The following is a 16,566-nucleotide window of genomic DNA, read 5'->3' on the forward strand; positions in this document are numbered from 1 at the left end:
AGCTGTCAGCTCGGTGCTGCAGAATCCAATGTGGAGGAGAATGCAGCCAAAATAACGCCTAGTGATGCTTAATCTGAGAATGTGTCTCCAGGGATGATTCATCCCCCTCTCTCCATAATGATCAGGAGCCAAGGAACCCCTGCAGCGCATCCCCTGCCCCGCATCCTCAATGACCTGCTCCCCACAATGACAGTCCTTTTCATCGCCAGCACTGCCAGCATTGGACAGACCACTCGCATGTGATCTGAACACCTTCCGGTAATAATCATGGTACCTCAGTCATAAAATCCCGAATAGATTACCATAGCTGCCAGCCGTAAAGGTCCACTAATAGGTTATAGTTAAAGGGAGGTTGTGGAAGACTAAACATGGCATCTTAAGCGATTTTACCTAAGGATCAATGTAAACATATTACGAGGAGTAAATAGGAAATATTTGGAAAATCTTTTTTCATTGGCTTTTCTACACTGCAAGAGCTGCAGTTTGCTGAAGTGCACTAAAAGAGAGATGGATACAGAATGAACAGGCTGCATGTAATCTGATCATAAAGAAGCTCAATGCTTCTCTTTGCATGTCTCTCTGTGACATGTCTTCTCTACTTTATTATTACATTCCATGTATTGCATTAATATTATAGATCAACTCCAGCCAAATCTTTTTTCTAGTTCTCTGTAAGTAAGAGGCAGAACTTCTGTCAAGTTTTTATTGTTTTTTCCCCCTAACTTCCTGTGCAGTGACAAGAAATGAGAGGGTGCTGGTTTTACTAGGACAGGAAGACACATAAAGCAATTAAAAAACCGGATCTCCCAACCCTTTTACTAAATAAATGTGCTTTTGCTGTCCCAATCCGGGAGATGCCCCATCACTTCCTGTCCTCCTGACACCATGTCACTGGAAGAAGTTAGGGTGAGTCTTGTCATTGGGAACACCGCCTGCCATAAAAACCTAAACAAGCGAAAATGAGGTGCTGGATTCAAATCTTTGGTCTCTCTCTTTCTCCCTCCCTCTCTCTTTTTCTCATTATCTTTCTCTCTCTTTCCCCCATCCCTCCCTTGACCCTTGCTTATTCTTCCTCCATTTCTTTCTAATTCTCCCTTCTCTCTCTCTCATTCTCTATTTCATTCTCCCTCCCGCTCTATCTCTCATTCCCCCCTCCCTCTCTCTCTCTCTCTCTCTCTCTCTCTCATTCTTTTCTTTTTTTCTCTCTCTGTCACCCCGTTTCTCTCTTTCTCTCTCATTTGCTTTCTCTCCTTAGTATTAGAGTGTTGTGCCATCATATTTATGAGTAATGGGAAGACTGTTCTCCACACAAGAGGACACCCTTTAAAAAAGGCGCCCAGAATTGAGGATCCATGTACAAAGCTAAATGAGAGAACCAAACAATAGTTCCTCTTGGACATTTTTGTTTGAAGAACACACGCGGTTTTTCAACTCTGCATTCCCCTTTAAAGGGTGTCCTGTTGTGTGGACACCTCTTTATTAGTTCTTTGTAGCATAATACAAAAGAGACAATGCGTTTCAGGGACTCAGGAACTCTCTGACCTTCTTGAGGTGTGGTAAGTGGTAGGACTGGATTTTAAACCAGAGAGCAGTGGCAATTAGTAGCCAAAGCTAGGTGAACATACAGGTAGCCTAGCACACAGCACTGGGGGTCATTTTTGTTCCAAAGCAATAGGTTTTTTATCAGGATTCTGATCTCCCAACCCTTTCATGAATGAATTTCTGTAATGCATTGCTTCAGTAACTACCAAGTGCACATGGCCTGTGACAGGTAAAAGACAAGCCTTGCTATCATAGACAAAGCAGGGGGTGTTATTGCTGCGTGAACTAAAGCCCATGCCTAGTAGAACCAGTAGAACCCTGCCTATCACCAATTAGACATGCCCCATATAGGGGATCCAAGACTGTTCTTCCAAAATACAAATAACTGCAAGCTTTAGCTCCTTTTTTTAAAAATTAAAAAATGTTCTGGTTCCATATGCGCCTTCCGTAGATTTGCATATTGATTGGCGTATTTGTGTCACCACAGCACAGTTTGAAATTCAGCTGCGGCTCTTTGAAATCATAGGTAGAAAATGAATAATACGTGTTCCCCCTTGTGATCGGTGTGACAGTGACTGTTGGTGGAGTGATTATATCATTGTGCCTTGTTCCAGAGCTTTCTTGTCACCTTGCGACCACTCAGTCATTCTCATGTAAATTGTAATGTAGAGCAGCGTGCGAGAGAGAGATGGAGCATTATATCCTCAGCGTGGGCCAAGAACTGACACCAGCAGATGATACAAGTCACTGAGAGAAAATAACAGTGCAGGCTGGAGGACAGGTAGCTCCTGAGTAATGCCTGACATCAAGTCCCTGATCCTGTTGTTGTATCTCTACATCCATCTGGAGGAAAAGATAGAGAAACATCCAAGGTGGCATCTTAAATTGCTTCTCCACCCAAAATGTATTTTTCCATTTTAGGTAGGCCCTATTAAAAGGGTAAGCCCATGCAAAACTCATATTTCAGTTTTTGTCAGATTCTGGAAAGTTAAACCCTCCTGACAAATCCTTATATCTCTTGGAGGCTCTGTTGGGGGAGATCTAAGCTACTGGATCTGCAAAATTGTTGCTGCTACTCTACTTGAATGTCCCTTGACCCTAATGGAATAAAGTTGTATCTGGGCTATTTTAATCAACATGGTGTTTCAATTCCTGGCGTTCCTATATTCACTGTGTTCACTGTCAAGCCAAGAATACTGTGGCGATCCTTTGGATTGCGAAAGCTGTCTAACCATTAGCCAGATCACACATATTCATATCACTTAACTACAGTGAGAAATAACAAAAGAATAACCACATGGCGCAGCACTTTCTTTACACACTTCCAAAAATCCTGATAATTACAGGCCCTGTGAGAGCAGCCAGGCAGATCTATCACCGTATAAATCATTCACAGTGTTTCTTAAGTTGCAGAGGATTGCTTTTGAATACATCTGGCTCTTGGCCCTTTGGTAGCAGTCAAAGATACCTTGACTGATGGGCAAGGAAACCTTACAATGTTCAGCAGTAGCTTCAACTCAGCTCCTCTGGGATGCTCATTAGCAAAATCCTTCTTTGCAAGCCTAGCTCCCTCATGATATGCACTCCAGCAGGCAGCTAAAGTCCCTGAGCCTGTGGCACATGCCCCAAGCTGAGGCTCTGCACAAGTAGAGCTCCTTTTAAACACTCATCATCTCCACATAGAAGTCCAGAAGACTCTAGAAAGAAGGACATACCATCTCCCAAACTCTCCCTCTGAGCAAGGACCTCAGGGATTGGTTGGGTCAAATATATAATGTGCTTCATACACTGGCTGCTTGGACCTCCTATTAATAACAGGATGAAGCAATCAACACAATAAGAACCAGTAGAGTCTAGAAAAAAGGTAAACAAAAGTTCAGGCTGGTTACAGTCTAGCAGCAAAACACACTAACAGGGTTATTCACAAAATGGTGAAGAGTTTGGAGAAGGCAGGATAAGTGAACAATCTAGGACAACATAGCTGATTTGGAAACATTCTCCAATTCAGCTCACTTTCCAGTTAAGCTATGTTGTCTGAGATTGTTCACTTCTCCAGCCTTCTCCAAACCCTTCACTCTTGTGAATAACCCTGTAAATTTAAATATGGACACAACAGTATAGGACAGAGCCACCTATGTTATTTATTTTAGATCATGGGGAATGTAAAAGAAGGTGCTGAGACACAGAAAAGTGCTCTGGGACATGCAAAACTCCCTGGTGGACAGTGCCAGGAATTATGGCAGGGAGATCTCACTTTTTGAGTATGTATAAGATGCTGGCTACAGGAACTTTACAATTAACTGGTAGGACAGAAATATTATTGCTGACTCGTTTTGAATGGTCCAACCTGTTTATTTCAGGTCATCAATTCACTAAATAGTAGGGATGTCCAGATACCAGAGCCGATACTTGGCATTTTCACGAGAACTGCCAGAATTGCAGAGGTTGCAGCTGGGACCTGGCTCTGGCTCTCCACCACTATCCTGAAATCATTAGTCTGTATTGTTTTTGAAAAACTGTCACATGGCAATAAACAAAAATGTGTCAGTACTTGTATCTGTGAGTACTTGGACAAATGGTATCGGTGCATCACTTAAATATATTTATAAAAAGAAAATAATGCAATTAAATGGGGATGTACAAATCCCAGGAGTTCCGTGTGCTCCTTACAAATGACAGCTGCCTCCTAACTTTTGAATTTTTCTCTAGTCTAGTCGTGGAGCTGGAAAAGTATCTGTACATGTACTTGTACTTGTACAGAGTACGATACTTGGTATCTGAACATCCCTACTAAATAGCAACTTATCCTGAATGATGCTAGATGCTTGATTGCTATGTCGACCCTTTGGCTTCAATACCTTCAGTCGCTTAGCCAGACAACAAACACTGCAAAGTCAAGTAACTACAAATTCAGCACCTTGGCCAGCTCCTCCCTATGTCATTCTTCTTTTTACTGACAGTACCACTGACTAATCAAGTTCAGAATAACGTAAACAAAAATCAGACTTTTTTCAGAAATGGGGGAAATACAGGAAAAATGTGAAGGTAGCAATCTCATGTTGATGCAAGCACTGCTCAAATTACTAAACTGACATTTGGGTGAAGCAGCAGGTACCAGGAGGTGCTTACATACGGTATAAGCTCTCTTTTGCCCCAGAGCACCCTGAAACCTAGGGCTCTCTATTATCAAATTTCAAAGATGGTCTAGTCACGCCATCCTGTGCCTGATTTTTGTATACTAAAGCTGCGTACAATACTGATGGACCGTGAGATGGGAGCCAGGTTGACTTTACAAGTTCTGGAGGGTACTAATCCAGCTTTGAACATGCATTTCCTCTGTTCAGTAGTGAGATATACCCATCCACTCAAGGCCTCTATCATCTACATCCTACAGTACTTTAGCATCTGACTGGCCAGCTGTATTTACAGTGTACAGCAAGCACTTACTGTACAGAGCTCCCAGGAGGACCGGCTGTAACACCACTGGTAATAAATCACACGAGGACTGCGGAGCATAATGAAAGATCAATGACAAGAGCATTTAAATTATCCACAGGAATCTCTCTTTGTCTTTTTCTGCTGAGCAGAAAAATATAACATAACCAATTGTGCTCCCGTCTTGTAACCCTCTCATGTGAGCTTCCCATGGAGACTAAAAGTGGACGTTTCAACACACATTACATAGGCATGGTCTTCTGTTGTCACCATCAGGAAACCCTCCTTGAGAAATTCCATGCAGCCATCAATGGAGTGTATGTAAATGCACAGAGGTGGCAAAGAAGCCAGGGGAGATCAGCAGCACGTAGATGCAACATTGGACGAAAAAAGTGAAAACAGTAGAAAACGGCAATTGCTCTGCACAGAGGAAGCTAATTGTCATTCAGATAGGATTCATATCTACTTTATTGCTGAATCAAGCACTTTAAAACATTGTGGGGGGAATTTATCAAAACTGGAGCAGACAAAATGTGGAGCAGATTTGCACTGCAACCAATCAGCTTCTCTCTTTCATTTTTTAAATCTTACCTGAGCAAACTGAAGAGAGATGCTGATAGGTTGCCATGGGCAACTGCTACAGATTCAATTTGCTCAAGTTTTGATCAATTCCCCCCCTTTGTGTCCATACTTGTCCCCCTATATATGAAGGACAACAGTATTGCTTACAAAGAAAAGAGAAATGGGTAGCTCATGATGCATCATGGAAGCTGTATGTACTGTATGTATGTACCCCATACTCACTCACATAGGGTGGGGACAGATATCTGGGGGCCTGCAGGGTTGGATAAGGGTCTGGTATGGATTTTAAGGGGGAACCCCAGGTCACTTTTTCTTTTTTTTGTGTAGTGTTCCCAGTTTAAAAATCCATAGCACACATTCCTCAAGGATGAGGGTCGGGTACTGATCCTGGGGTGACCCCACATCATGTCAAAAAACAAACAGGCAGGAAAATGAAATTTACCAGCAAATGTTTCTTTGTTTTCCTTTCTCAATGTCAATTTTGCTGTAGCACATTGTACAGATGCGCCACTTCAGAGGCAGGATAAGCTGTATATGTAAACGTGTGTGCTCAGTGGCGTAACTACCGGGGCCTGGGGCAGAGGGGGGTCTGGTCAGGAAGCTGGGGCCCAGCAGCAGAGGAGGAGGAGGTGGTGGAGGCGGAGGAGAAGGAGGCCGGGGGCCCGGCAGCAGTGGAGGAGAAGGAGGCCGGGGGCCCGGCGGCAGCAGCAGTGAAGGAGACCGGGGTCTGGTGGAGGATGCTAGGGCCCAGCAGCGCCGGTCTGGCGGCAGAGGTAGAGAAGGCCAGGGCCCAGCAGCGGGCGACTCAGGGCTGACAGGTAAGAGGAGCGCAGTGTGCAGGGAAAGGGACCCCCGACCAGCCCACCTGAGACCCTGCAGAGCCCACCATAGATACTCTATGGTGGGCTCTGCAGGGTCACTCTCAGGTGTGCTGTGCAGGGTCTCTGGTATGTGCTGGGTCTCAGGTGGGCTCTGCAAGGTCTATGATGGGCTCTGCTGGATCACTCTCAGATGGGCTACGTGGGGTCTCAAGTGGGCTGTGCAGGGTCTCTGGTATGTGCGGGGTCTCAGATGGGCTCTGAAGGATCTCAGGTGGGTTTTGTGGGTCTATGATAGCCTGTGCAGGGTATCAGGTAGGCTCTTCAGGGTCTAAGCTGGGTTTTGCAGAGTCTCAGGTGGGCTCTGCGGACTCTATGGTGGGCTCTGCAGGGTCTCAAGTTGGATCTGCAGGGTCACTCTCAGGTGTGCTGTGCAGGGTCTCAGATGGACTCTGCGGGGTCTCAGTTGGGCTCTGTGTGGTCAACGGTTGTCTCTGCAGGGTCACTCTCATGTGAGCTGTGCAGGGTCTCTGGTATGTGCGGGGTCTCAGGTGGGCTTTGTGAGGTCTCAGATTGACTATGCATGGTCACTCTCAGGTGAGCTGTGTGGGGCTTCAGGTGGGCTCTGCAGGGTCTCATGTGAGCTGTGCAGGGTCTATGGTGGGCTCTGCAGCAGTGTATGGTGGAGTGATCTCTTCTTCGGCTATGATGTCAGAGCCAGCAGGAGCAGAGCTGAAGAGAAAGAGATGGAGACGGCACAGACACGCAGGCACGGGAACATACTGGAGGTAGTTACTTTTTTGTAATGCAATGCACAGCAGCCTAGAGGTGCGTTAGGGTGCCATTTAAATAAATGGCAATGCAACGCCCCTAGTACCATATGCTAGGTTCGTTTTGCAATAGTTCTGGTGTGAATGGGCCCTAAGATCTACACAGTTGTGTGTTATGAATAATAAATTATTTTATTGCATTATTATACTATAATGTAAGTAGAAAACACGCAACTGTCTACCAGTGCAACCAATCAGATTGCTCTGAGATACTAAGACAGGTAGACTGAATGGTTCCTATAGGCAGTATGTCTGGGAAGGCTTTCAGTAGTAGTAGTTAGTCTCATTCAACTGGACATGTTCTGTAATGCTGAAGGACCCATTCACACCGGAGCATTGTGTTAATTGCACGATATCATGCTTTTAGCGCACACTATTGCACCTTGTATGCAGCACTGTTCATTTCAGTGAGGTATTGCAATACTGTGCGTTGCAGTGCAGTGAGAAAAAAGTAGTGTATGTAGGGGTAAAAAAAAGTAGGGGTATGCCTTTAATGAGGCAGCCTGAGGCTATTGCCTTAGGGGTTATCTCTTTGGGTCATGTGGGAGAGGCGGCAGGCAGAGCAGAATGCTTGTTGTAGAAGGTTGCTAAAAGCAGGGTGGGGATATGTGTAAGCGCCATACACATCTCCCTGCCTAATTCTTAGCAACCTGGGATGCTCTGGCCAGCGTCCTGCCCAGCTCCTGATGTCACTAGGTGCGATGGCAGCCAGAGCAGCCCAGGCTGCTAAGAGCCACCTGCTGCTCTGATTGCACCCCAAATGCCCCCCTCGCAGCAAAAATGCCAGGGACACCACTGATGCCCTACTTTTTATCACCGCAACACAACGTAATACAGTACTGTTGTGTTAAGGCGCATCGCATGCCTCCTGGGAGGTGTGTTGTGCAATATCATGCACTAAAAGCACATTAGCGTGCGATTATGGACCTGATTTTGCTACTTATCCAAACAGCTATTTTAGTACTGATGTGTGTCCACAACATTCCTCCACTACATAGGTAACTCAGTCAGGATAGTTTTCTTATAAAGTAAGGGCTCAGTCACACCAGGTACACTGATCAACGCAGGCTCAGCACAAGGACACAAAGAAGACAATTGGTCTCTATGTGCCCTATTCACACTATGCAAGTGCATTGCAAAAAAATGCAGCTTGTCTGTATTTTTATATGCAGAACAGTTCACAATGCATGATAACACGCATCAGCACAACGCAACATACTGTTGCGCATAGACTTAAAGTGACATTAAACTATCACCTCCCCCCCTTCCCCCCAATGCTAATGTAAGCACTTCCCTTATTTGATGCCTCTTGCTGCGAACATCTTCTTCCTCTCACCAGTTTCCAACAGTCCCTCCAGCGCTGGTGCCGGTCTCTGATCCACCACAGACTCCTTGTGTCCCACGGTGTCTGTCTGGCGTGCGTGCTCCTGGCTGCACGGCTGCATCCATTCACTGTAATTGTGTTTTCTCCCCCTCTGCTCTACTGCGCATACGCCCGCACACTTCGTCCTTCACAGCCCTTCGTGAGCCGGGAGCGAGTGCCACTAAAACAGGTAAGTAATTGGGTATTTGCCTCATTTTTTTTTTTTTTTTATATCTGGCATTCTAGCAGTAGATATATGCCAAAAAAACAAGACTTTAATTATACTTTATATGAAGTGGGTTTTTCTTTCTAAACTTCAAATAAAGTGAAAAAAGTAAACACTGTGATGTATTGTAACACATCGCAGCATGCATTATGTGCACCGTAAGGCGTACCTGCTAATGTGAACTGGTCCTAAGCCTTACTTAATAAATGTTTCTTAAGAACTATATATATTGCCTTATAGCAGGGGGGCAACTCCAGCCCCACAGCTGTGCTTTAACTACAAATCCCAACATGCCATTGCCTCTGGGAGTCATGTCTGTAGCTGCAATGGCTCATGGTACTTCTAGTTCCACAACAGCTAGAGGGCCAGAGTTGGCCACCCCTGCCCTAGGTAAAGCTTATTTTTAAAGGTAGACCCATCCCATTGCCTGTCAAGGGCTGGAGTTGCCCACCCCTGTTCTATAGCATCCAACCAGGATCAAACTTTTCTCCAACTTTCATTTTATAGTACAAGTTTGGATTCACTGGGTAACATTCATCTTTTTATATAGTAATACTCATGTAATCAGGTAAGTGATTGCAGACAGTAGCACCTTGCACCAAATCAGTAACATCATAGTATCCTTTTTTCCCCTGTCTCTTAAATGGGCAACTCTAACTAAGAGAAGAGAAAACAAGGTTGCATACGTCTATATAACATCAGTTTTCTTTACATTTAAATGTATTATTCATCCACTAATAACAGATATCCGTATAGTTCTAGACTGAGGCAACAAAGTGATTTGCTCCATGAGGCCCACATAGGCAGCAAGCCTTGTTTTCCTCACTCCCAGGTAGGAGCTCAGGTGTTTATATTAATGACATAAGTGTTAATGACTTCACCTGTTATGAGCACTGCAAATCCCCGATTATTGGGAGATCATCTTGATAAGGTATGTGGCTTCCTAAGCTTCAGTCAAGTTTATTTTTTTATAAACATTATATATTGCATATTGTGTTCTCTTCAAATCATAGCTACATATATGTAATTATATACATATATCACTTATGCATTCATATTGCTAGGCTTTATTGTGTAATTTGCACATTATAACCCAGCAAAATATAAAAACATTAAAACACAGTAAAATGAGTATTAAAGACACTCTGAAATGTAGTATTTTTATAATGCTGTTGTGCGCTTGGCTGACAGCTGAAGAGTTACGTTGCACAATGAATTGTCTAGGCAGATTGGGAATCCTCATCTTTAGTTTTGGGTACTTTTGCAAGGGCCCATTCACATCTTTGCATTGTGATAATGTACAGGCTTCACTATGCACCGCCTTAACAAACAAACTTTGTGTAGAGCATTAAGATAACGCATTACATTAACATAATACATAGGGGACTATTTATAAAGCAGTGAATGAGTTTCAGCAAACATTCTCTGGTGGAGAATCAATCACCGTCACTTAGAGAGGTGAGCCTGGGCTTGGTGCGAACTGAGTTCAAAACGGTGACCTCCGCTACCCCCTCCCGGCCCTATTAATGGGGGCATTCCCTGCCTCGCAGCTATACATAACAAAGGGGTGGGCAACGCCACCACTGTGTTTGCTGCCGCTGATTGAGCCGGTAGAGAGTAGCGGCGGTCACCGTTTTGAACTGGGTTCAATGCACCTTGCCAAAACCGATTGGGCCAGGAGGAGGGGGTGGCCGTCACAGTTTGGGCGAACTCAGACAGACTGGGTTTGCACCAAGCCCAGGCTCATCACTACTGACTTTAAAACGCATATACCTGGAAGATTCTCCTGCAGAGAATGTTTGATGTCAGATTCACTCTTATATGGGCTGTCACAGTAAATCTTTATAAAGAGAAAAGCAGGGGGCTGCTATTGCTGACTTCCTTCTAAAAATGCTATATGCCTGGCTGGAAGTTAGTGACAAGAATAGATACAGCGGTATCACAATCTGCCAGAAGCTGCAGGCACCATTCCTCCAGTACCCACATAGTTTCTTTTCAATGCAGCCTTTAAGGCGGACCATATATACAATCTGCTTTAGATGTGCTTTTAACTATGGAGTGCAAGGGACTGCCCAATTGGATACAAATAGAATAAAATATTTAAGTATGTCCTTAAATTACAATTTGTTTTGCCAATCTAAAAGAGGTTGTAGAGAGGCGGCACAATTTTATTGTGTTGTGGATTGCCAGCTTTGAGCTGAACATACTCTATACAATCTCATTGTACAATCTTCCTTAGATTTAATATCAACTATGGAGTGCAGGGGCCTACCTGATTTTATACTAATCAAACAGATTGTTTGTTTAGGTTTGTCCTCCTATTACATAGTTTTGGTAAATCCAAAAGAGTTTGTTCAGAGATTGCATAGTATCTGGCCAGCCACTGTACAATCTCCTTTTACAGTTACTAAAACTGTGTCATATGAGGACAAACCTAAATGACCAATTTAATTAGTGCCAAATCAGGCAGACCCCAGCACTCCATAGTTGACAGTAGTTCTAAGGGCCGGTTCACACCACATAGTCTGCGTTCCAGAGCGTTCTGCCCCTGGAACGCAAGTCAGCCGGCTCCCTGCGTTCAGGGGCGGGAGGGGGTGTGATGGTGCATTGAAGTCAATGGCACCGCAGCCAGTGCCTGCATTCCGGTCCAGTGCAATCGGCAAAAATGCTTTGCCGATCTCACTGGACCAGAACACACGCACTAATGTGCCTGCGTTCGGGATGCGGGCGGGGGGGTATCTGCGGTGCCATTGACTTCAATGTACCGCCACGCCCCCTCCCGTCCCTGAATGCAGGGGGCCGGCTCACGTGCGTTCCAGAGGCAGAACGCTTCGCTACGCAGACTTTGTGGTGCAAACCGGTCCAAAAGGAGCTTGTACAATCAGATTGCATAGAGTATGGTCACCTGTAGTCTGGCGAGTGACTGCTTATAGAAAGATGATGGCGTGTGCACTTGATGCCATTGTATAACAGCTATTTCTTAAAGCAGAATGGGGGGGAGAATATTTTCCTAACCCTTGCAGTGGGGCTACCGCCGCACTGCAAGGGTTAAGTGCTCATTTTGGTCTACGGAGGAAAATAACAAAGATGTACTCGCCTGATCCTCGAAACTGGCTTGCTGTTAGCCCGCATTCACACCTGCGTGTTCCACGATCGCACATCATGTTCACGTACGCGTTTGTCTGCTGCGTTTGTTGCACATCCACCTTGAGTCCAAAGGGGCCTGAACGAGTGACAAATGTGGCAAAAAAATTTGTGTATACATTTTGCGACACGCGTTCCGTGTTTCTGTGCGTTTTTAATGCACGCAAACACAGAGGGAAAATTTACATCTTCCTGGCTGCATTTGGGGTGCCATTAGAAATTAATAGCAACGCAAGCATGTTTTACATTTTGCAGTGTTTTTGCCAACGCATGCCAAAGCGTGCAGTTCTGTGCACATTTGGTATGCGTTCACAGAACAAATAGGTGTAAATGCAGGCTCAGATCAGTCCCTGGAGCCTGTCTTCCCCCTCTACTCCAGTGGTCTAAGGTCTGTGACTCATAACATCCTTTACACTGTATGCTGGATGTGAGGACGCCGAGGAACATACCATTGCTGGAGCGGAAGAGACAGGCAGGGGGGAGTGCTCTAACAGCCATCCGGCGCTGACGATTGGGTGAGTATAACATTGTTACTTTCCTCCCTAGACCAAAATGAGCACTTAACCCTTGCAGTGCGGGGGTAGCCCTAGTGCAAGGGTTAATAATAATTTCCCCGGGATTACTGCTTTAAATCGCCTGTACACATTTTTTCAAAAGTGGGGCAACAGCTAATCAATCAGCTCTCATATGAAGCATAGAATCTGGTTGGTTGCTATTGGTAACATCCCCTGTTTTTCCTAATCTTCTTTGCTCCAGATTTGTGGAAACGTTCCACTGTCTTTTAAGGGAAGTTTATATTATTTATATGTGTATACAGTGTATGTATATATGTTTCCTGATACCGTACATGGCAGCATACAGGACAGATATTCCATTGTATGCTGCCATGTACTGGCATCAGGAAAGGAAAATTACCGATAGGTAAGTATACAATTTTCCGTTTGTGTGTGTATATATATATGTGTATGTATAATTTTTAGAGGTATGTAGAAAATGACATCAGATTTTACATTGATTGTTGCTTGGCTGATATATTCATTGCACATTCTATGAAGCGCTATAGTATTATAAAACAAGAGCCAGTCTGTTTCTACCACTACAACTGCCGCTATTATTAACAATCCAGCTAAATCTACCAAACCTGCTGCTACATAGAATCTGTCTTTATACAGCAATACAAAGTTACAAGCTTCTACTCTGGTGGAGAATGTAATATTATTAAAATAATAATAAAAAGATATTGTCTTATTTGTAGCAATTTTATATAGAGTCACCTGTCAGTACATGTATATGATGATCACAATAACTTCCCAGGACATTGCACATAACAATGATACAAAGTCCTATGTGAGGGTCATTATTATAATAGTGTGTGCCCATGTTACCTGTCACTAAGGATATAATATAGTATTATAATGGTGTGTGCCCATGTTACCTGTCAGTGCCTGGCAGGATATACTATATAATATTATAAGGGTGTGTGCCCATGTTACCTGTCACTGCCTGGCAGGATATAATATTATAAGGGTGTGTGCCCATGTTGCCTGTCACTGCCTCTAAGGATATAATGTAATATTATAAATATTCTTATTAATAACAGTAACGGTGTGCAGCACTCTATATAACCCCAAATAGTCACCTGGCATGACGTTGCTGTTGGCTCTCGGCACAAGTAGTCTTTGTTCTTTTGTTCAGGGGTCCCAGGCACTGGAATGACTCCTGACAAAGAGCCTTAGGGGAGCAGTGTGGCTGTTGTATGACAAGATCAGGTGATCTCAGGGGAGGTCCCATCCCCCCACCAATGACAGGCACATTTGCTGAGTGGGCACATTCTAACACACACAGGCTTGGATTGCAATGCATGGCATTATTTCATTAACAGGGGCCTCAGATGGCAAAATGAATGAGCTTTGCATTCCACTATTGCATTATGCTTTGAACCCCAGTGCCTAATGATAGGGTGAGTTGATGATGGCTGTGTGGTCACTAGGACAATGTCACAATAGGCACGTGACATAAAATGTGTTACCAGATTTGCTGTCTGTGGGAGGAGAGTAGTGATTATTTTGTATGAACAAAGTTTTTATTCCTGCCTATTTCCTCTCCAAAACCAGAGAGCACTGTGGCCAATGGCAGAATTCATCTATATAAATAGAGATGACCACATCTGGCATTTTGCACCGCTCAGTAATAGAGAAATATAAAGCCACTTTTTGTTGTCTCACTTGCTAATTGCTGCCCTGCTATGAAACATTTCAATGGGTGCAATTATGGTGCTGCTTGTGCCCGTTGCCATGGAGATGACAGGAAAAAAAAAGATCACCTCGCAGGTCCTGTTCTATTACGGTCTTGTGGAAATTAAAACTGAATACCTGCTGTAAGCTACAGTCTGCCAGCACAAGAGGGGACCCCCATGATTGCAATGACCCTCCCCATAAAAATGACCAAGTGACTTCCATGAACAGATGTTACATCCTAAAACCATCACAGATTGTAGATGACCGCTTCTGATTTCTCAGGGACAGTCCTAGGGTTCGAAGGGGTGTCCCTTGAAATATAGAGGATGCTTTCCTGCATGTTTGAACATTCATTTTTAATTAAGTAAATATGAAACAAAGTATTTATATTCTAATGAATTAAACAAAATTTAGGATAGCTCAGCAACAAAGTCCCTGGAAATTGCTTTCCAGGGTTGCCAGCTATGGAATAGTGGTATAGCTAGGGTATAGCTGGAACAGCGACCACAAAAGTGACCTGACTCAATCAGACTCCAGTTGTCATGAATAAACTTTAACCTCTAGATCAGCGGGAGGCAACCTCTGCACTTCAGCTGTTGTGGAACTACAAGTCCCACGAGGCATTGCAAAACTCTGAAAGCCACATCCATGTCTCCCAGAGGCATGGTGGGATTTGCAACTTCACCTCAGCTGGAGTGCCGAGGTTGCCAACCCCTGAGCTAGATGGTCACTATGCACTGCACACCTGTTGTCCCTTTCTCTGTTTGTAACCAACTACCCGCCCCCCCTCCCCATATACCCAAATACATGTTATTTACCTTGTATAAAAATGTCTTTTCCCAACCTTGAAATGCATTTGGACACTTCCTGAAAGGTCCTCGGCGCCCTGCCCTGCTAGTCTTGTAGCAATATCCTGTTTAGCACAGCTGTGCTCCAACCACTGGTAACTCATGACACAGCACAAGTGTGCAAACTGCATGCCCAAAGTGCAGTAACCCACAGTAACCAATCAGATCTCATCAGCACACAATCACAACAGGCAGGGGAAGAAAACAAAAACTGATTGTTTAGTGCACAATAAGTATTCCTTGTTGCCCTTTTACATGAGCACAACGTATTGTTATTATTATGATTGATTATTAATAATATTATATATAATTTGTAATGTATGTATGTATACAACTCATAAAAAAGGAGATATAAAAGGGAAGAAATAAAATATATAAATAAAGAAAAAACCATACACACATTTTTGTTCTTGTAACAAAAGTGTGAGCTGCATGCATTAGTTACTCCCATTCATTATGTGCTCATCAGCAGCAGCCACTGCCTCATACAAGCATTAAGAATGGGAGCATCTGTATCGTGTCTTGTGAATGCACATCAATGGTGGCTAGAGAGAATGAATTGATCCTGACTAATACTGGCCACAGCATTTTCCTAAGCTACAATCATATTCGACCTGAGCGATGGGCGTGATGTCCTTGTTCCCATTAACCCCTTCACAGCTGTGGGGTTCCAGCTCTCTTCCCCCCTCCTCCTTCATAGACACACAGCACGCACACCCCCTTCCCTACCTGTGCAATCCTCTGACTCTGAGCCAAGCTCTGTGGGGTCACCGTGGGCGATGTTGGGGTCACTGTGGGATCTCCCTCTGTGCAGATATGACCCCGGCAGCTCCTGTGATGTTGCCATGAGCTGTCAGCTGCGATGTTGCTTGAGAAGGTTGCATTAAAGAAGCTTATGTGAGCCAGCTGAGCAATAGAAAGAGCAGACCCTCAACTCAGCAGATGCTGAGGATGGAGATCACTTGGATTCTATCCCACCGTGATGCCTGCATCATCTGGACCTCCAAAACCCGCTGTGCATAATCCACTGAGCCCAGGGAGACACCAGATTCCCCCCTCCCCAAATCCTCCCCCTTCAATGCTTTTCCTAAAGCAGCAGCAGAAAACGTTGAGATTTTACCAGCATCCCTTGCGAGAGGGATGCACCTTGCTGACGTCAACGGTGCTTGCCAGAAGAAATACCTGCACTGCAACAGTAGGAAGACTGGGTACCAGTGCGATGCCCGGGGCGGCCGCTAGAGGGAGCAGGAGAGCGAACAGCTGGCTGGCCATCGGAAATACATCTACTTCTAGCTGCAGATACAGAAATGAAGGGTAGTGTACATACTGCACTCACCTAATATGATCTCTATCAGACCATATCAGACTCTTATCAAACAGACTGCTTCAGATGACTTCAGCTTCTATTAAAACTGAAGACATCTGAGTGTGCGGTGATTGTACAGTATATAAGTATATAGGGGGGGGAATATCTATTTCTATTCCATTTAATTCTATTTTGTGTATTCATGGATTTATTTTGTATTTCGTTATTTTGATAG

At 44.3% G+C, this 16,566-nt stretch overlaps 1 protein-coding gene across 2 annotated transcripts in view; it reads right to left on the bottom strand.

Annotated features, from left to right (window-relative positions):
• Positions 1-16,170, bottom strand: part of PHACTR3 (phosphatase and actin regulator 3) — a 98,190-nt gene extending 82,020 nt beyond the window's left edge. The window contains exon 1 of one of the 2 annotated variants that reach the window (XM_018574823.1): positions 15,755-16,170. In XM_018574823.1, the coding sequence (XP_018430325.1) occupies positions 15,755-15,872 (118 nt within the window). In that variant the 5' untranslated portion in view covers positions 15,873-16,170. Of the gene's footprint in view, positions 1-13,579; positions 13,721-15,754 lie in introns of those variants that run through there. The other variant, XM_018574830.1, reaches the window with a different exon arrangement.
• Positions 16,171-16,566: the final 396 nt, after the last annotated feature.

The sequence above is a fragment of the Nanorana parkeri genome, unplaced genomic scaffold (genome assembly GCF_000935625.1).
Source record: "Nanorana parkeri isolate BGI_ZX_2015 unplaced genomic scaffold, ASM93562v1 scaffold50, whole genome shotgun sequence".
Lineage (NCBI taxonomy): Eukaryota > Metazoa > Chordata > Amphibia > Anura > Dicroglossidae > Nanorana > Nanorana parkeri.